The 21,575-nt window shown below is 36.7% G+C and overlaps 1 protein-coding gene across 1 annotated transcript; it reads left to right on the top strand.

The window, feature by feature from the left end:
* The first annotated feature begins 7,239 nt into the window (after positions 1-7,239).
* LOC113336282 lies at positions 7,240-11,240 on the top strand. Its single transcript, XM_026582234.1, has 3 exons — positions 7,240-7,380; positions 7,770-8,175; positions 10,807-11,240. Exons 2-3 carry the CDS (start codon positions 7,785-7,787, stop codon positions 10,908-10,910), a joined length of 495 nt encoding a protein of 164 aa, XP_026438019.1. The 5' UTR covers positions 7,240-7,380; positions 7,770-7,784; the 3' UTR covers positions 10,911-11,240.
* The last annotated feature ends 10,335 nt before the right edge of the window (positions 11,241-21,575 follow it).

The following is a 21,575-nucleotide window of genomic DNA, read 5'->3' as shown; positions in this document are numbered from 1 at the left end:
CATTCTGCATCAGAAAGTTTGTAAAAAAAGCTTCCAGCGACAGGCAGGTTTATCAATGCATCCACGCTTTCCAGAGTGATGGTCATCTCTCTCCATGGACGCCACCGAGAAATGAATGTGATCAAGCCTGCAGCATATTTCTTAATTTGAAGAGTGGCGGATGCCATGACTGCATCAAGGATTTGCACTTTGATCAAATTAGCTTTAATACTCTTATTATTCAGCATGTGTCTCAGCCATCCTTCATAAGGACCCAGCGGGGATGACAAATCTTGAAGTCAATAGGTGAAGGTGGATACTCATTTCTCCGAAGACATAATCTCATCACAAGTGCTGAAGAAGAGGATGGATCAACTTCCATATTTTCTGAACCAGAGAGCAGGACTATCTTGTGAGAAGGCTGTTTTCTGATAGTCGGGAATGGCGAAGTGAACAACTCATCATCTATATTTGGCATATCTTTGAAACTGTCAACACTCCCTGACTTGGCATCAACATTATCCCTAGAAGACATCTTAGCAGGAGCCCTTTTGTTCATTCTACAATAAAAAGAAGAAGCAGGGGACTCATTACTTGTATGAAAATGCATGGGATGTGTAGTCACGCACGACAGAACACACATTCACGTTGAAGTACACAAGGCTGGGTCAATCACGCAAGCAAGTCCGGTGTTGGTCGAGGTCACGAAGCCGGTGTTGGTCGAGGTCACAAGGCTGGTATTGGGCCACGTCATCAAGCAAGGCCGGTGTTGGTCGAGGTCACAAGGTTGGTATAGGGTCGATGTTCAATCAGGCGTACACGGTGGGACCCATGTTCAATCAAGTATGTATGGTGAGGCCGCATTCATTTTGCACGTATCATAACACGGTTTTATTTATTCATGGGAATCGTGTCTACGAAATTCAAGCCAAGGGTTTTTCAAGCTATAAAAGCTAAGTTTTGCATTCAACAATGGAAAAAAGAAGCAAAAACAACATATTCATGGATTCACGGTTTTTTTTACTAAACAATCCTAGTAATATCGGCGGTTTGGCTATCAATTTCGGTGGAGGAACTAATCATGATATGTCTTGCAAAAAGAGTTTACCTAAGAAATTAGGGTTTGAAAAAAAAAACGTGAGAACAAGGAAGAACGGACGAAGTACCTACCTCATACGCGTGCGGTGGCAGCAACAAAGTCCGGCGGCAGCAGCAAAGTCTGGCGGCGGCAACAAATCCTGCGGCGTCAACGGCAGCAGCGTTGGCGGGGGCGGCAGCAAGGTCGTGGATGGGAGCTGACCGAACACAAAAAAAATATATGTGAGAAAAGAAAAGGGGTAGGTCCCTTTTATAGACAAATAATTGAAGAATCCCAATAGAAAAAGGATTCCTCATTCGAACGCCCAAGGAAGGAAACCGGTCCCACCCAAAAATTCCATGCTTGCATCAGCGCGTTCACATGGACAATTGCTAGCTGTCGGTCAAAGTTCTTCTGGGTAAGCTTCCTTTATCTCGTCTTTCTCACATGTATACGTCACCATCTCATGCCTACCTCACAATAGTGTAACCATTATGAGCTACGCAGGGGACTTAATGTTGATGGTGGATTTTAGTTTAGGGCTAAAATTGTAAAACCAAATTTATGCGGTGACATCCTGCAAAGGATAAAGTCACTGATAAGTGATGAATACTTCTTCACTTTACTAATTCACCTAGAATGGAGCATATGGCAACAATCCCAGTATTCTGTGAATTAAATACACAAATTCATCCATGTTGGAGCATGTGACAACAATCCCATATACCCTGTGAATTTATAGCATTATTAATTAATGCATGACTAGCCTTGTATTTCCTGTGTTGTTCCCGCAGAACTCTTATTATTAGTGCGGCATGACGATTGAGTGTTGCTCTCAGCAGGGTAACACGAATCTCCAAGTGTTAATAGTGAGGCATGCGCGAAATACCCGTATAGGCTACTCTTGGTGTGTTATACTAGCCCGATTGAGCATACATCTCTCGGTGTGTTATACTAGCCTGATTGAGCATCTGGACTTCCCATGTCAGTCTCAGAAACAATCACGACCACGCAAGTTGGCCGCATGATTTAACCAGCCTAGACGATACTCATAAGAAGTAGGCTACCACCTTAATGACCACCCACGGGCCCTCTTTGCCCTGTTCGTTTGAATACATACCACGCCCTTCAAATATCCACCAAATGCCAGCCCAGAGTTGGATGTCCAAGATGGTGTGGAGAAATTAAAAAGGATCGCGCGACAAGGCTTACCAAGGCAGACTTAAAAACAGTCACAGTCGTCCAACTTCGCCAGCACAGTTGGACGACGTAGATTGTTCCAAGTCCGGTCGGACAAGTACCGTGGCGTACACCGGCGGGCCCCCCTTCCTACATTCATAATTGATCCTCCCCTGACCTAGCCACGGAATGACGTGTGGTTTCCTGAAGTTGGGCCGGCGTGAGGCTTAAAGGGTCGCAGGAAATTCCATTAAGGGTCTCAAATTGATTACGACCATCCAACTTCACCGGCATGTTTGGATGGATTAGATCAAGCTTGTGACCATGAGACAGGTACACACATGCTCACCACCAGCCCAATGTGGGCCCCATATGGTCGGCCTCCCCAAAGGAGGAGCATAGCTTGCCAAACCGTTAGGTTGAAGTCGTGTACACACGACCGATACAAAACCCTAATTAGGGTTTGCGGCATATTGCATGTGTCGCTAATCGATCACGAACGTCCATCATCCCAAGCATAGATGGAGGGTGTAGATGTAGATTCAAAGGGTTCCAAGCATGTCAACACAATCACCATGGTCCCGTCTACATGCTTGACCGATCGACCAAGGCCGGACATGGTCAGACGCCTCGATTCGTGCGCCCAAAGGTGGTATGTCACACCCATTTAAGGAATCCTTTGCGACACAGGATTCCTATTGAAAAACATATCTCGACCACTCCTCTTCGCCGGCCGAATCGAGTGATTTAGATCGCACCTCCACAAGACGAGCTAGTATGGACGTGGCCACCAGCGGGACGCCTCCATGCAGGACCAATCAGTCCCTCCAAAATCGTCCCCTAAGCTCAAATTAGATTGAGATGAAAGTGGGTGCTTGCGCACCTCCTAAACCCTAATCCAACGGTCGCAGATGTGGGTCGGAAGCCATCTCGTCCGTCCAACTTCGCTAGCTTGGATGGAAAGCCTAGGATAGGAGTTAGGCGACCAATGAAGCATCACCATGATCACCGTCCGCCACTCTTCCACATGGGGTGATCGTCCAAAGCAGGGGTTGCATGTATAGCCTCCAAAGAATCACTAGAAGATGGCTGGACGTGATGCTATTTTAAGACGCTTAATTCGTGACTTACTCCGTTAAGCCTTAAAACAGCGATGTTTCATACTTGATGAATATATTCGATGCAGTACATGCATAGAATACACATGATATTTCATAAATATCGATTTAACAAATAACTTAGTTATTTAACCTAGCACTGTATGCTACCTTCTGTGGGTCCCATGATCCACACAATCGAGACATCAAGCATGTCATAAACTGGGGGATTGGTCTGGAGGTTTACAGCGTGCAGCGCACAATGCGCCATCACAAGAACGTGTCAGGAAGACATGGACGGTTAGTGATGATGGGAGAAGTGGGCAATACTGGTCGTGTGACACTAACACACGACTCCGCTACTCCATCACTCCACTTCCTCCACTTCCCATGAGAGACGAGGGTTATGCTCAATGACTTGTAAAAATAGGTTCTCCTCCCTATTTCCAAGACAAGAACAGACAAGACAGAAATCAAGTGTTGGTACAACGTATCCCAACACCAGAACTGATAGCTTGCATTCTGCAAGCCAGTTCAGCTTTCTGATACAAGTCATAAACATCCAACACCTTCACAATCTCAACACCTTCTTCGCTTCCCTCCCTAAGATCAACCCCATCTCCTTCACTTTGTGATCGAAGCAAGTCTGGAACGGCCATATCTTGTTTAGGCCAGAATTGTACAGATTGATTTCTCGAATCAAAAGCACTACCGTGCAGTGCATTTTGTTTAGGGTTTAGATTCATTTCTCATCCACACACCCCAAATTACCAAAACCGGCAGAAATAGTTTTCACCCATAAACACCCACACAAGAATTACACAATTCTATCTAATGGTTCTCAGCCCATTATGGTATCTTATTCTCTATCTTTAGAATAACTAAGAGTTTATTAATCCAATTAGATTGGTTTCATTGTCCAGTAGCTAAGTATTGTGAACATCTACAACTTTGTAGAAGAAGCTAAATACTAATTCGGACCTCAAGAGGTCCAAAATATCTAATTAAGAAAACTGCCCTAAGTCCAAGTCCACCAAAGTCAACTAACAGTCACTAGCGGTGGAACTAACGGTCAAGGGTCAACTAACAGTCAGCGTTCAAGGTCAGGTCAAGTCCGGGGTCAACTAGTCAATTTGGTCAAAGGTTAAAGTCCAACTCGGTCACACTAACTCACTATGAGTCAAACCGATGCAACTCAAGTAAACAAGGTCAACTCGACTCAGTCAGATATCTGAGTAAGGGTAAACTAGACAAGTCAGCCAACTATCTAACTGAAAAAGACAGGACCTAAGCCAAAACACAAGCTCAGCTCAAACTAAGTAACATTCCCCCTTCCCTAGATTTATTTCAAAGTCTATTGCATTAACAATTTAAATCTATCAAACTAAAATTATACATTCATTATTAAACAAACTTCACAACTCAATTACACAAGTAAACTGAGTTTACCTTCATCTGCATTGCAGGCTTTTACTAAGATCACTGCCATAACATCATTACTCTCTTTTTCATCTTACACAGCTTACCAACATAAACAAACTTCAAGATTTATAACCAATTCCTATGTTGCTCCAATTGCAACCCAAACTCAGCTCTCACTGCCATTCTAGTTCCTATGAAATACTATTATCATCTGAACACCATTCTCATGAACTGTAATACCATCTCAGGTAACATTCATCACTTTAACTCCCCCACAATCCAATCAACAGACCAATCATAACTTCATTACTACTTCCACCTCCAATTCCAGTTCTGCAATAACAACCACATAGACAACACCAACACCCAACCTCCAACAACCACTGATATCCCCTGCAACCTCAACAATACCACCCAATTCAAAAGCTTCAAACCCTAATTCTTAGATTCACTACCAATATAGCCCCAGGACATCCAATTAACCCTAATTCATCAATCTAAACTTTAATTAAGAACGAACCCATCTCAAATCCCCTTTCTTACTCATCAGTTTCATCTTCCATAACTTCTCTGGATTCCTTACAAACCCTAACTAGGTGATTCTTCATCAAAATAGCTTCAGAACTTCAATTACGCGACAAACCCTTCATTCTTTCACTATTAAGAACTCAATTCCGTCCTTTATATCTCATAAATCGTCAATCGATTCCATCTCTCAGGAACCCTAACTTCAATTCTCTTTAATTCATCATTTCTTCTTCATCCAACGATAAACCAACCTTAACACCATCATTAGTAATCAACCTCCAAAGTATCCCATGAGTTTCTCTTCAATATCACGGCCTCATAAAACTCGCAGAATCGCCAGAGGCGAAGAACAGAAGAAGAGGGAAGAAAGAAGAAGAAGAATGAAGAGAAATAGAAAGAGAAACGAGAGTTTATCTTCTCGAAATGGTGCAGATAAGGATGACCAAATTACTGAGGAACCCACGCCATGGATAAGGGCATCCAAGTCGGTTTGTCTATAAATGCCAATCTTCCCTTCATACTCGTCGGGTGATATGTTTTTCGTCCAGTGTGCGAATGACACATTCGAGTAGTCCATTCCGCGTAACTTTTCAAGATATATTTAACAATACTAGTTTTGTATCTATATAGTTGTTAGATTAATTCCTATTAATTAACGTTCGTGTTAAACTAATCGAGTAATTAGCGGCTAATTCGTTACTTGACTGGTCTAATAGCGTTGACGAGCTTGAGGGTCCTTACAATATACCTCTCTATTCCAAGGAATCTTCTTAATTTTGATGACTCTTTTAAAATCTTTACAAATCTGTAAAAGTAATTATCGAATAAACTCATGTTAGTATAAAAAGAAAAAGGAAGAGAAAGTAATTATCGAGTAAACCCATATTAGTATAAACACAAATATGAGAAGGATGACTTTTGATTTATTGAATTTTTGGATTGTGGTTGCATATACCATAGACGGAGGCTCAATCATCCTTAGATTTCGCACAATGGCTTCTCCTCTCTAAGTATTGGTATGAGTTATACATTGCAAACCCTGTGCTGACGAAGAAAGGGTTTCGCAACGCACTTGGATCTTCGTAGGTTTTCACTTCTTCTCCATTTTAATGTCCTGATTGAATAAATTTTTGGGGCTCTTCTTGTTTTCTAACTGTTTAACAATACTGCAGAAAGAGAAAGCTAAAGATGTTAAAAGAATCAGCAGTATCACGGCTGATATGACTTCCAAAGACTAATTTCTGACCATGCTAAATGTTGGGCCTGCGTTTGCATATGGAAACCCGTTTTTCCATGTGCAAGACTTTTATAAATTTGTCTCATGTTAATTTGTAGCACAACTTTTGGTAATAATCAAAACTTAATTTTGATAGTATAAAGATTCGAAATAGCTCGATCTAGTTGATAGCCACCCTACCAATTCACAACACACCTTCCACAGTACACATTAGCAGTGAGTCTTTAGCTAGGTTCAAAAATCAGTCCTCGGACTGTTTCTGGGATATTAGGGTGGATAATGGAGATTAACCCTTCTGCCATAATAAATAAATTATAGCTTCACTTTTTACGGCTACGCTTGCCGCACCATTGTAATTCTCGGTATAGTAAGAGCTTTGAGATCACCAATAGTTAGGGCTGCACAAAACCGAACCATAACCGAAACCGAAACCGAAAACCGAAATTTTTTAACCGAACCGAACCATAACCATATTCCTGTGGTTCATTTATGGTTGTCAGTTTCAGATAACCGACAGTATAGGTTTCGGTTTAGGTTTTGAAATAAAACCGAACCAATAACCAATTGGTTAACCGATTAATAGTGACCGTAGGATTAAATGATTTTAGGCCGTTGATGGGGATATTTAACCCTAATAAGTAATAACTTACATCGCTCTTCTCTTCTTTCATAGATATCATATTATCAGAAAGCTTTCCCACAGACAGTTCCACTTCCAACTTCACTCGACTCGACTAATTTTTGGCAGCTGTGCTTATGATTTGTAGAGGAAATTGGTTCAGGAAGCTCTTTCTCGTGATTCTTCTGGTGCTGTTCAATCCAACTTCTCTTTGATTACTCCTACTTCTGGTGTCTTTCAGGTTTGATTTCTTTTTGAAACTTTGTAGATCTGGGTTTTGTTTCAGATTCCTTTAAATTTTTTTACTAGAAATGGAGATTTGGGGGTTTTGAATCTGCTATTGAAATTACTGATTAATTTTTTTTTTTAATTTTTCGTTTTGTTTGATTTTTGTACCTTTATTCTTGATTTACAGGGATCTCTGCAAGTAGTTTGGTTGTGTTGTGATTGTTGTCATGTTCATATTTATGTGATTGTTGTCATGTTTATGATTTTAATTATGATTAGGGTTTGTAAAATTGAAAAAAATTGGGGATTTCAAATGTAAAATTGGTCATTTAGGTTGATTTACACAGTGGGTTTTGCTTAAATGTATGGTTTAAATTAAATGTATGGTTTATCACATTGCAGACTTGCCTTTTGACAATGCGAGGAGGATCCAGTTCAACACCTACTGCCTCTGTTTCTTCTAATAAGCGGCCACCTCGACCTCCACCTAATGCAAGTTCAGATGGAGGTGCAAATTCAGCTGGAGGTGCAAGTGCTGCTAAAGATGCTAGTGTTGCTGGAGATGCTAGTGCAGATGGAGATGCAACTGAAGCTGTCATAAAAGTGACAGAAACACATAGCAATAAGCGTAAAACCCCTGAAGATGCAACTGAAGATGACACAGAAGTGAGTCAAGTGACAGAACCAAAGGGAAAGAAACGTTCTGATGTGTGGAACCACTTTGATATGGACCCCAAGCCTTCGAAATATGCAAAATGTCGCCACTGTAAGACAAAGATTGCAGCTCAGGGTACCAAGTATGGGACAGGTGGTATGAATAATCATTTGAAGATATGTAAAAAGAAGCCCAAGGAGGAAAAAGGACAGCAAACGCTTGATTTTCAACCGGCTAGGCTAGGAGGAGAAGGAAAATTGGTTGCACAACTTTTAATCAAGATGCATGTACAAAGGCAGTGATTTTATTTGTGATTTTAGATGAGCAGCCGTTTAGAGTGGTTGAAGGAGAAGGGTTCAAGGAACTTTGTAGGGTACTTGAATCCAGATTCAAGATCCCTTCTCGTATGACCATTTCGGGGGTGTGTTAAATTTGTACGAAGCTGAAAAGGAGAAGATGAAGAACTACTTCAAGGAAAACAATGTGAGAGTTTGTCTCACCACTGACACATGGACCTCAAATGCCCAAAATAAAAGCTACATGGTTGTAACTGCGCATTTTATTGATAAAGATTGGAAGCTGCACAAACTGGTAATCAACTTTTTCCAAATTTTAGGTCATTCAGGTGAGGTAATTGGGAAGATGTTAGAGGAATGTTTGTTAGATTGGGAACTTCCTGGGGTTTTTACTATTACTCTTGACAATGTTAGTGCTAATGATTTAGCTATTGATTATCTAAGGGAGGATGGTCATTTAAAGGAGCAAGTGATTAGTTCAAATGGTGTACTGAATACTAAGTTTATGCAAGTTAGATGTGCTGCTCATGTGCTTGCACTTGTTGTGAATGCTGGCTTGGGAGAGTATCACATGGCTATTAAGAGAGTAAGGGCAGTGGTGAAGCATGTGATGAGTTCTCCTGCTAGGTTGAGTAAGTTTATGGATTGTGCTAAACAAGAAAAGATAGATTGCAAAAAGGTTTAGTTTTAGATGTGGATACAAGATGGAATTCCACTTACATGATGTTGGAAGCTGCTTGTAGATATCAGAAAGCTTTTGAAAGGCTAGCACGGGAAGATAAGGCTTTCAAAAAGAAGTTTTGTTTCAACGAAAGATCCATCCCTCCTGTATTTTCTACTTCTACCGGTGCTAGTAATGATGTTGACATGGAAGAAGCTTCTACTATTGCTCATAACAAAGGCAAGAAGAAGGCCCCTCCTCCGCCTCCTATACATGCTCCATATATGGAAGATTGGGCCAATGCAAGATCATTTGGAAAAATTTTAAAGGTATTCTTTGATTTGACTGTCAAGTTTTCTTACTGTACTCGTGTTACTTCACATGAGTTCTTGTTTAACGTAAGTGTCATTCATAGAACAATGAACACATGGGTAAAAAGTTCAGATCCATTTCTCTCTGGTATGGGCACTAAAATGCTAGACAAGTTTAATAAGTATTGGGGAGAATATGAGAAAATGAACACTCTCATGTTCATTGCTGTTTTGCTTGATCCACGTGAGAAGATGAAAGGTTTAAATTTTATTCTTGATACTTTAGATATCACGGGTCCGTCATTACGTAAACACTTATCGACTTATGTGAAAACTGATTTTCAAGAACTTTTCGAAGAGTACAAGTGTCTCTATGCAAATGATGAAAACATGTCTGGTGCCACAGGTGATTGTAATAATGTTACTCAATCTTCTGGGGTTACTGATGATGAAGATTCTGCATATGCTAGTATAATAGCAGAGAGAGCAAGAGAAGATGAGGAGGATGACAATGTTGAGGGGAAAACTGAGTTGGAGTTATATTTAGAGGAGAAACGTGAACCAAGAATTAGCCCTAGCGGTGTTCAGTTTGAAATTTTAGGTTGGTGGAGGACTAATAGTACAAGGTATCATGTATTATCACATATGGCGAGAGATATACTAGCCATACCAGTCTCTTCTGTTGCCTCAGAATCTGCCTTTAGTACTGGAAGGCGAGTTATTGATTCATATCGAAGTTCACTGCTGCCTAAGACTGTTGAGGCGTTGATTTGCACGCAAAGATGGTTACAGACACCGGTTGATCTTGATCCAAACACCTTAGGAACTGATGATGCTGAAGATGTTTCAGGTATTTTCTCTACTCACTTTTGTAAAATTCTGATTTGTTATTTTCTGTACTCACTGTTTGTCACTTATTGATGTAATTTCTTGCAGAATTTTTAGGTTCTCTTGCAACTTCTAAGTTCATCCGCATTGACATAGATGATGATGAAGAAGAAGAAGATTCAACTTTTTTATCGTGAAGTTGATTATAAATGATTTAACGGGTTAGCGGTAAGTTTCTCTAGTTTGTAGTTTTATTAGCAGTTGATATTTTTTTAGAATAAAACTTAGATTTGTTTAAGCATATGAATAGCCAAGTAGAAACAATGAACTGTCAATAATGTGAGTACTCTCCTTTACGCCAAAATAGCTTAAACTCATGCCATTGCCTTTGAAGGTAGATCATCTTAGTCAACTGTTATGAATGTTCAGGGCTTACTTTACTTGTAACTTCTTCATATCAGTACAATTCCATTGTAGTTTCATTGGTTGAGGTGATAATGCAACATTAAAATTAGAAATGCATATTCCAGTAAAAGGATCATCCTCAATTCCAGCTAAACGAATGCTTATTGTTTAGTGCTTCTCTACCATAGCGGTTGCTAATCTTGATGTTCTTAGTTACATTATGTACCATTGCACTGATCATGATTGAGAAATTCATATTTAACTCGAGTTTGTGTATGTGCAGGTTACCATTACAACCTCCTGTGGAATACCCAATTTCTACACATGCAAAGTGTATTCACTGTAACAAACTATTTCCTGTCGACCCTTTTAGGAATGAACTTATGATGTGTAGTCAGTTATGAACTTATGATTATGATTTTTTGATGTTTTTTCATTTTTGTTATTAAGGAGAAACTAGACTCTTTAAAATTTAATGTTTCTATCAATATGTATTGGAAGTTGGAACATTTGATGTATTTGAAACTTGAGTGACAGGTTCAGAAAAATTTGCCTGTCATTTTTGTGAGACTGACAGATATAAAAAATTTCAGTGGTTAACCAAAAACCGAATGGTTTTATACAAAACCGAGTTGGAACCGAACCGAGAAAAACCGAACTACCCAAATGGTTTCATTGGTTTTCATTATTGGAAACCGAGTAGTTCGGTTTCGGTTTAATTTTTTCCAAAAACCGATGAAAACCGAACCATGTGCAGCCCTACCAATAGTTGCCAGTCCTATTGAGATGACTAGTGAGAAAATACTTTGACACTTTTCATAATACCCAGCATCTCATAAGAAACATCTCCTTCAATTTGAGCTAATATTTTATTCTGCAAAAACAGGTGGAATGCGTATGGGAACTTGGAGTTCTTTCAGCAAAGACTCAATCCACATAAGTTCGGAAGTGGTATTGCAATACCTCTATATTCGGCTTCGTTACTTTATATTGGGATAGTTATATGCTTCCGAGCACTTCAAGAAAGAATATTTGAACCCAAGTAAACACAATAACCGCTCGTAGGGCGCCTATCAGTCTGATCATCTACCCGGTCGGCATCAATATATGCTTGAAAATTCATCTGTAGTTTAAGAGAAGGTCAGAGAATAATCCTTAAGAGGAGGTACCTTTACAGATAACGTAAGATCTATTTGACAAGAAGTAAAGGATTATCAGTGGGATGTTGCATGAACTGACAAACTTTGTCAACTGAAAATCTAAGTTGTGAACGTGTAATCAATAAATACTGCAGACCACCAACAAGGCTTTTGTATACAATGGGATTTTCAAGAGGAGTACCACCTGATGACTTTAATTCAATAGAAGTAGTAAAAGACGTAGTCACAGGATTTTCATTGTGCATATTAGCGCGCTAAAGAAAGTCTTCAATGTAGCACCGATGGGAAAGGAATAAACCGGTAGGAGTGTGTGTTTGCTTCAACTCCAAGAAAGAATGAAAGATCATCGAGATCTTTTAGATAAAATTCCTTATGAAGAGTGCTAATCTAATCTTGTAGACAACTAACATTGGAGCCTGTGAAGATTATATCATCAACGTAGACAAGAAAATAAATAATTCCATCAGATGAACGACGCATAAATAAGGAGGAATCTACCCGATATATAATAAAACCAAGCTTTTGAAAGAAGAAAAAAAAATATATGTAGGAGAATATACCAAGCCCTGGGCGCTTGTTTTAATCCATATAAGGATTTATGCAAGCGATAAACGTAATTTGGAAACTTAGGATCAATGTACCCGGAGGCTGTTTTATATAAACTTCTTTGGTGACAAATCCATTGAGAAAAGCATCTTGAATATCCAGTTGACGAATTGGCCAAGCGTATGAGAGTGTCAATGTTAGAATAACTCGAATAGTACAAGGCTTAATGACCAGACTAAAAGTCTCTCCATAATCAGTTCCTTCATGTTGGTTGAAACCTTTAGATACTAGACGTGCTTATACCTTTCTATAGTACCATCAACATGCCGCTTTATATGGAACACCCATTTACGACTCACCAGATTCAAGTTAGGAGTTTTAGGAACATAAGACCACCTGTCATTCTTTTGAAGAGAATGATACTGGTCATCCATTGCTTTTCTACATTTAGGATTCATCTTTACCTGTGAATAACATGTAGGATCAAACAACGAGTCAGTAATATTCGCATGTTTGGATGCCAACAAAACCCTTTTTCTGTATAATACCTTTCTTTCCTCTAGTGGCCATAGGATGGCCATTATGTACTATGGGTTTTTGGAAGGCTATATTTAATGGGTTGGGATTAGGGACAATTGGTAATTAGGTCCTGGGTGCAACAAGAATGGGAGGATTAAGGGAAGAAAGATGATCAGGTGAGGAAAGAATTTGATTTTGCGCATTGACACGAAGATCATAGAAAAGAAACATAGCTTCAAACTCTTTAAAATTGATCATGGTGGTAATTAACGAGCTAACAATTGATCCATAGGATGAATCAAGACCGGCCCATAATGACATAGTGTCGAAACTGTCTATCAGAAACTTCTACTCCCCTGGCAGCAAGTGAATCAATAATATGTTTAACCGATTATATATAATCAAACATAGTCGAGTTTCCTTTCTTAACTGAAGAAAGAAAGAACTTAAGATAATTAAGCATGAATCATTTTTGGATGCAACGAAATCATCTAGTTTGGTCCAGATGGAATAAGATTTTTCACAAGACTTAACTTTATCCAAATCTGGAGAAGCAAGGGAAGACATAATCCACCCGAGTAAGAGCTTAATTGTGCATCACCAAGATAAATAAAAAAAGATTGATTAGAAATTCCATCAACAATAGCCTGGACACCGGAGAGTTCTGTCAACGAATTTTCCCAAATCATAACTTTGTAAGGCTAAACTGAGCCTTCCATAATAAAAAGTTGTGCCCAACAAGTTTTTCTGTGATAGCACCATGTAGTCGTTCAAAAAGCACTTGAAAAGTCTACAAAGGAGCCATGGTTCCGTGAGAACCAGTGTTTGTGGAAAAGGTCGATGATAAAGTTGAGGAACAGTGGTTAAATTGTCATGATGGTGAAAAAGAAATGAAAAACAAAAGACATGGAGACCAATAAAAAAATGAGGAAAAATATATTAAATCCCTAAAAACATGCCCAAATAGGTCGACTAAGATGATACCAAGACGGATTTGATAAAAGAATTGGTTTCTCAACTTGAGAAAACCGAAAGAGAAAATTTTGTATTTACAGATATAAGTGCATCTTACCTTAACTTGGAATACAACTATTAACGAAAGAGAAACAGGGCTAGAAAAGGAAAAACTTAATACAAAAGGTAAACCATGTTAAACATAAAATTTATTTTTGTCTAACAAGGATACATGCATACTACGAATTAATTTTTGATTTGGTTTGGCTATGTTATGCAGTTATATATATACAAATGAATTTCTTGTATGGTACGCATACTCATTTCTTATATATATACAATTGAGGTTTAGCAATGCCAAACATGTTTGTGAAGCATCTACTTAATTCATGATGGGTAGTTAGATGTAGGGGTACCATATCCATAGACCAGTCCCTGAATTCAGACTTTTGTGTTAGGTGTACTCGGTATGTGTACCCTTAGCCAATCACGAACTCAGGCCCATCTAATACAAAAGGTAAACCATGTTAAACATAAACTAACTTTCCTTTTGTCTAACAAGGATACATGCATGCTTCGAATTTTTTTTGATTTGGTTAGGATTTGTTATGCCGTTGTATATATACAAATGAATTTCATGTATAGTACGTATTAAATTAAGTAGTATATATATGTTAAAGTTGAGACCATGGATTGGTTGATTTAATGTGTGAAAGCACTATGTTCATATGTTGTTCTTTTCTAGGACATTTGGTTCACCTCTACAGTACTGGGTGGTGGGCGGTGTGTTGTTCCGTTTCTTCCCTGCCCGTGAGTGAAAAATCATAAATAGAAAACCTTGACACTTCCGCCATTATGTACTTTTAATTAACGGTACCATGCGGGTTGCTACTTTTTTTCTTTTAAAGGAAAAACTCACAAGTAGACATTAATTTGGAAGAAAAAAAAATAAGAAAGAGAAAAAAATACAATAAGAAGGAAAATAACTAAGCCATACCACCAAATAAGATGAGGGGACAAACAAAGAAAAATATACTCCTTCCGTCTCACTATTAAGTGACATAGTTGAAGTTTGCACAAATTTTAAGGCAAGCAAGGAAAAAGAGATTTTTAAGCATTTTTTACAATTATATCCTTATGGATAATAATTAATGAAATTTTGAAATGATTTATCTCTCAAACTACACCACGGATGTTCGCAAATTTTATACCATTGAAAAGCATTTTAAAACACCTACGTAACGAATATAAACATGCATATCAAATTATGCATATTTCTTATATTTTTTATAATCAATTAAAAGGGTAGTTTTAGAAATATCTCCTTGTTTAGTGATATAGGTCACTTAATGATGGGACAAAATTAAAAACCAAGTAGGTCACTTAATGGTGGGACGGAGGGAGTAATAATTACATATTAGCAAAATATGTAAGCTGGTAGGGTTGATCGGTCAAAGCCATCCACCATTCATTACCATTATTAGCATCCCATTCTGCCAGAACGTCAGCTAAGTTGATCGGTTAAAACCCATCCACCATTGGTTATCATTATTAGCATTCAATGTGCCAGAACGTTAGTTATAAGATCAAGCATTGTGAAGAGGTGGTATCTTAGGTTTTGAAAATGAGATGGTACCAAGTAAAGCACCAACTTTTTCGTTTGGAAATTTCTATAGACAAACCTAAAACAATTGCAAGTAGATCTAAATTAAAGATCCTTAAACAATATGTATATAGATTTTTTCTATTTATTGACATATAAGGCCGTAAACCTGATTATGTAGAAGAGTTCTTTGACAATCTCAAAAATCAATATTCAAGATCAATCTAGTCGTATGCAAATTAAGAGAATCTGAATTCTGACAAGTATGAAACTTGTAATCTATATCTTTCATGATACGAATTCCACAAGAACAAGTTTAGATATCGATCACAATTAATAAGGACTTAAACTACCTTGATTGAATACGTACTACTTGTGTTATTCCTATTATAAAGATAAAAAAATATAATGCGGAAAAGGAAAAACACAAGACACCAGAAATTTTTTAACGAGGTAAAGTGCACTTGCAGAAAACCTCGGGACCTAGTTCATCTTCGAACACCAAACTGTGTTAAGCCGCTACAGACACTATCCTACTATCAAACTTCGAATTAATATGTAATTGATATCGATTTGACCCACAAGCAATTCATCTGAAGTCGTTCTCCTTACGTTTATTGAACCTCGCAAGGCTCTACGCAGTTGATTCATTTAATTGATGTCATTTACATCCTAAGAATTTCTTCAACCTAAGTGAAGATGTTTGATACCAATCTTCATCTAATAGATAAGCCTATTTGATTTCCCTTTAGATCAAGGCTTGGAAATATGTTTGCAATAGACAAATCTAACAAACCTCACAAATTGTTAACATTTACACTCAATTAGCTGAAATCCTAGATTATCAACCACCTCTAAAAAACAATCTAAACATATCAATGAATAAGAGTTTTTAGATCTATATCTCGACGATTCAGAAAGGCTGAGACTAAGAGAACTTTATAATTTTTATCTATCTTGATCCTGATCAGAGATCAAAACAAAACCTCAACAATCAATAATAACGGGATACACGAACTATTAGGTAAAAGATAGTCAGACCCGTGTTCACAAATCCCCTAGTGAAGTCTTCAAATCGTAAACGTAATTATGTTTTATGTAGGAAACCTAGGTTAATAAAAGACGACTCTAACAAGCAACTAGGACACAAAAGTAACATGGATTAAAATTCTGGTTTCAATAGCATCTCTATTTATGGATTTTAGAGGCTCTAGGTAACTTTGAATTCAAGCTAAGATAACTTGAAATTCAAGCAAAAACTTTCTCAGTTTAGATGGAATTCTTGTTAGATATTAGTGCAAGTATGTGAGAAGTTTTCCTTAAAATTACATAAAAGAATATACATTATGGTCCAGGGTTCTGGAACCGTTCACAATGATAGCTCATGGAAAATATCTCTTATGAACTTATAATTATAAATAATGTACTTTAACACTCAAGACTTAAACCATCATTCACAAACACAAAATGATTTAGTTAAAAATGTTGTCTTAGAAGTGTTTATGAGAGTTGTAGCAATGCCAAACATATTCGTGAAGCATCTATGTAATTCATGATGGGTAGTTAGATGTAGGGGTACGCATACCCATAGACCAGTCCGTGAACTCAGGACCTTTGGAGATACGTACCGGGTATGAGTACCGCATCCCATTTCACGGACTCGGGACATTAATTAAGGTACAGACAGGATATGCATACTTCCCCTTGGAAATCAAATGTCTAGGGTACGCGTACTAGGTATACCTATTTTGTGTCCATAATTTCAATAGTTATGAAAACACTCTTTAAACAATTTGAAACATTCTCGATTTCCATAGATAATGAATATAATTGTTTGGTAAATATCCAATATAATGATCAACTCGAAACAAAAAACTGAACAATAAATTGTTTTTAACCAAAATTGTTAAGGATCCATGAACATCCATTTCTTGAATTTCGAGATATTTATCAAGACAAGCTTGACTCGAAATTTCTTCTCTCAAATATAAAATCATACGACATAGTCTCATAAGATAAAATGGTAGTGTCGTGAGTAAATAAGATGATCCAGTCTTCACATACCTCTTTGTCGATGAAGTTCTCCAAATGTCTTCATTTGATCATCAATCTTCAATCTTCGAGGGTTATCCAGTGATATATGATACCCAAATACATTATTATAATCTTAGTCCGAGACTTGACTTTGGTAGACTTGAAATCAAGTTATAGTTTTTTGCATCTAGCATTGACAACAATCTTGAGATAATAAAGCTTGTGAGTTGGACCGAGAAATGCTCTAACGATATCCCCCTTTATCAATTTTAATGACATAACTATCATACATATGGGTTCAAAATAAATAAACATTTCATCTCAAAAATAGCTCGGTTGAACTCACCAAACGTTGATATTTCAAGTTTGGTTGTCAAATTTTAGTGTGTCAAAACTCATCTAAAGTCGCTTGATTGCATACTAGAGTCAACTTCGTTTAGGTTAGACTAGAAAGTCTAGGAATGTTGAGACATACAATTATTACTCTGGAGACCTGAAGAATGTGAAGAAGTAGCGAACTACTACGGCAACATCATCCTTCCACTTGAGGTTAGTAATATTGACTTGAACTGTTTCATTTATAACGTATCTTTCAAGTCGTGCTATATTGAAAACATAAACGCGAAGCTGTATATACTGTACATATTGTATAAGACTCTAGTGATGTAACATGGTCATATTTGTATGATCATAGTATTAGGTAATTAAACTACGAATTATACCGCTTATCTTTTGAACTTCATAGATACGACATAGACATACTCTTGTATATACTATTATGATTATTTGAATGAGTTATGGTGAAGATTTCATCATAGGAAACAATGTTTTACATTCCTTTAAAGGAAGTACATTCATGAACTTGTTTTATGAATCGAAAGGGAAATCATTAGGCTTATTGGTACGGATTTAAGAGCAAAACCTGGTGTTAATTAGGCTTATTAGTATGAAAAATCTCGTATCAAAGTTATTAATTTATCGAGTTAAAATTTAGCTTATACAAGCCTAATTGGGACCAGAGAATTTTATTATTTTAGCGAAGTAATTAATGTATCGAGGATTAATTTATAAAAGTTCTATTGTATGTTTCTTTGAATAAGTTTATCTGCGAAAGACTCAATTAAATTGTGTCTTATGGTAGTATTTTTTGAAGTTTCCAAATAGACTGTGTAGTATCGTTTTGAGTCGCCAATTAGATTGTGTATTATAACAATATCTATTGGAATTGCCTACTGGATTGTCTTATAGTAATATCTGTTGACGCGACCAATGAGAATACGATTACATGGAAACTTAATATGCTGATATATGGCTTCACCGGAATCAAGAATGATTATGGCTATGACATGTGACAACTTGGAGGTCTCTTATTATGAAGAAAGATACAGATGCAATTTTTTCTTATTTCATTTTTCAAGAACTGTGGAGAAAAAATAAATTGTCAACATGAGAAAATATTACTTTTACTGTTTTTTAAAATGTTTTTGGTACTGACAATAAACATTTTTTTTATGGGTAACATAACAAATATCATGTGATACTAATATTCTCTTAAAAATTTTGTGTTTCTCATATGATACTAATATGTTTAAAATATAAAATATATGTGATTTGTATGATACTTTTTTCATTTCAAGATGCAAAATACCCATATATCTTGTAATTATATTTGAGTAATCTTTGCTTTAGATACAAACCATTACTAAATCCAGCTAACATGAGTAATTATTGTTGGAATCTTACAACAATAAATAACAACATTAGTGCGGTCAACCATATATCTATGTTTTTAACTCAAGTTAGATTAGGGTTATTGGGATTTTGGGTCTGATTTTTGTCGGTGTTGCATGTGGGTCCCATAAAGTGCTTTAACCACGTGTCGTTCAAACAAGTGTTTCTCATTTTCTTAATCGTTGCCTTAAAGAGGCATAGTTGGTGTCCACACTCAAATTCATACTCACTATTCTCATCTTCTTCTTCTTCCTCCTGATCTCCCCTTTTATTCTTCTCTGTCCAAAATCACTAAAAGTTAGATGGATCGTGGTTACAGTTTGTTTCCCTTCCACACGCTAATGTACTACCTCGCAATATTGCGTGGTATCCTCGTTCGTAGTGATTGCAACACGTATTTTTTACTTCATACTAATAGTCGAAGACTGCTCCGGATTCTTGCATTCTCCCAGATCGCTTCCGCAGGTACATGAACATTTATAGAAACCGTGATGAAGGTGATTCAATGGTTTGATAGAGTAAGAGAAGATATCAAAAAAAAATGAACAAAAATACAATAAACAGATTTATAGCAAAATATATATATATATATATATATATATATATATATATATATATATATATATATATATATATATATATATATATATATAAAGAATTGAATCAAAACAACTCTACGACAACAACTTGACGAGGTAAGAATTACAGGTTCAACAAGTTTTCCTTAACATATTATTTTGCTGATATATACCCAAGATGAGTAATGATAAACCCCAACGTGTGAAGATGTGTCCGGAATAAGACTGCCCGATATAGCTCGAATTACCAACACGCAAGCTACCCACCGTTGAACTTAGCAACAAGGATTGCAAGAAAAGTAAACAAGCAAAGCGCAAAACAAAAAAAGATAATGTAAAAAGAAGACATGATAGTAATCGCTTCTGGACGCAAGTTTTCAAGAAAATTTGAGTTCTTATTTATAAGAGAAAACTAAATATAAGATTTCAAATTTCTTTTAAAACAAGTTTTAGGTTTCTTGTAAACATATAAAGATAAACTTAAAAAATGAATTCTACCATAATTAAAACTCATAAGAAAATATTTTGGAATTAATTTCCCAAAAAAAAACTTGTAAAAATAATTTCGAGTAGACATATGACTTGGTGCATGGTATACATGCATAGACATGGGTTGCGCCATGTATTGTTTGCAAAAATAATATATGAATTTCTCATAATTAAAACGCTTAAGAAAATATTTTTGGAATTAATTTTCAAAAAAAAAACTGGCAAAAATAATATCAATTCAGAGGGGAAAGGGGTGCATGTGGGGATGCATACCCCATAAGATTTTGAAATTTAATAAATACTTATATGTATTCCCTGCTAATTGTATTTAAACGAATTTTATTGCCTCCATAAAAATCCTTAAGAATAAAAGATACTCAATATATTGTGTCTGTGTAAACCTAATTTCATTTTATCCAAACACAGAAACCTACCTATACCTAAGGAATTTTAATATATCTCAATCCTTCTTAACCGGAAAGAAAAAAAAGACATGATTAATTTTTTTATTCTTTTCAAAGTTTTGTGTTTTGTATATTTTGGACCTTTGTTTTGTTTCGATTTTATTTGATAACATATGGTATTTTCCAATTTGTATCAGCTTTGAAACATTGTATTCCACCTTTTTATCCATTTCTAGGGTTTTTTCCTGCTACATTTTTACTCATGGTTTTTAAGACGAAAAATTCCCCCATAAGATATTTGTCCTGGATTCAGGACTGTTTCGAGTAGGAGTAAATATATGACTTGGTGCATGATATACGTGCATATAGCATCGGTTGGGCCATATAATGTTTTCCCACTCATTACACCCTCGTTTGTCTAACTATCGATAAGAGAATAGTTATATAGTGGAGTTCCTCTTTAGTTTTACCCAATGCGGGACTAAAGGTTCATTTCATTCACTCACAAAGTGAGCAAGTATTCTTAGACCCTTAGGTCATTAGATCAAACCACACCAAGACCAAAAAATTATTATATTAAACTCATTTTCTCCAACAATCCTCAACATGAATCTCGGTAAAAAACGAGAAAAAAAAAATCAGAAAGCGAAAAATACCATATAGGCAAAGGTGTTTATAAGATCTTGAACCCTTAATTATTGAAAAGTTACTGAAACTTCTTGCTAGAAACAGTGAACGCGATGTTTTATCTGCTAGAGTTTAGTTCAATTTGCGATAACATCCATGCATGATATCCTCCTGGCATTGCTAAGTTTGTGGCCTTGTGTCCGTTTTGGCCCTGAACATTCAGATCTTCTAATCAGATTTGAATACAATAAGTACATATTTTTCTTTTAAAATAAGTACATATTTTAAATAAAACATCGTTATTCAATACGATTTTTAGGTTTTCCATATTCCAGTTTCGTTATTGCTCTCATGGTGTTCTCAAACCCATCAGAGTTTTCCCATAGCCTTATAGGCGTTTCAGACGA

Source organism: Papaver somniferum, unplaced genomic scaffold, assembly GCF_003573695.1.
Source record: "Papaver somniferum cultivar HN1 unplaced genomic scaffold, ASM357369v1 unplaced-scaffold_152, whole genome shotgun sequence".
In the NCBI taxonomy this organism is placed as follows: domain Eukaryota; kingdom Viridiplantae; phylum Streptophyta; class Magnoliopsida; order Ranunculales; family Papaveraceae; genus Papaver; species Papaver somniferum.
This window is presented reverse-complemented; position numbering and strand designations above follow the sequence as displayed.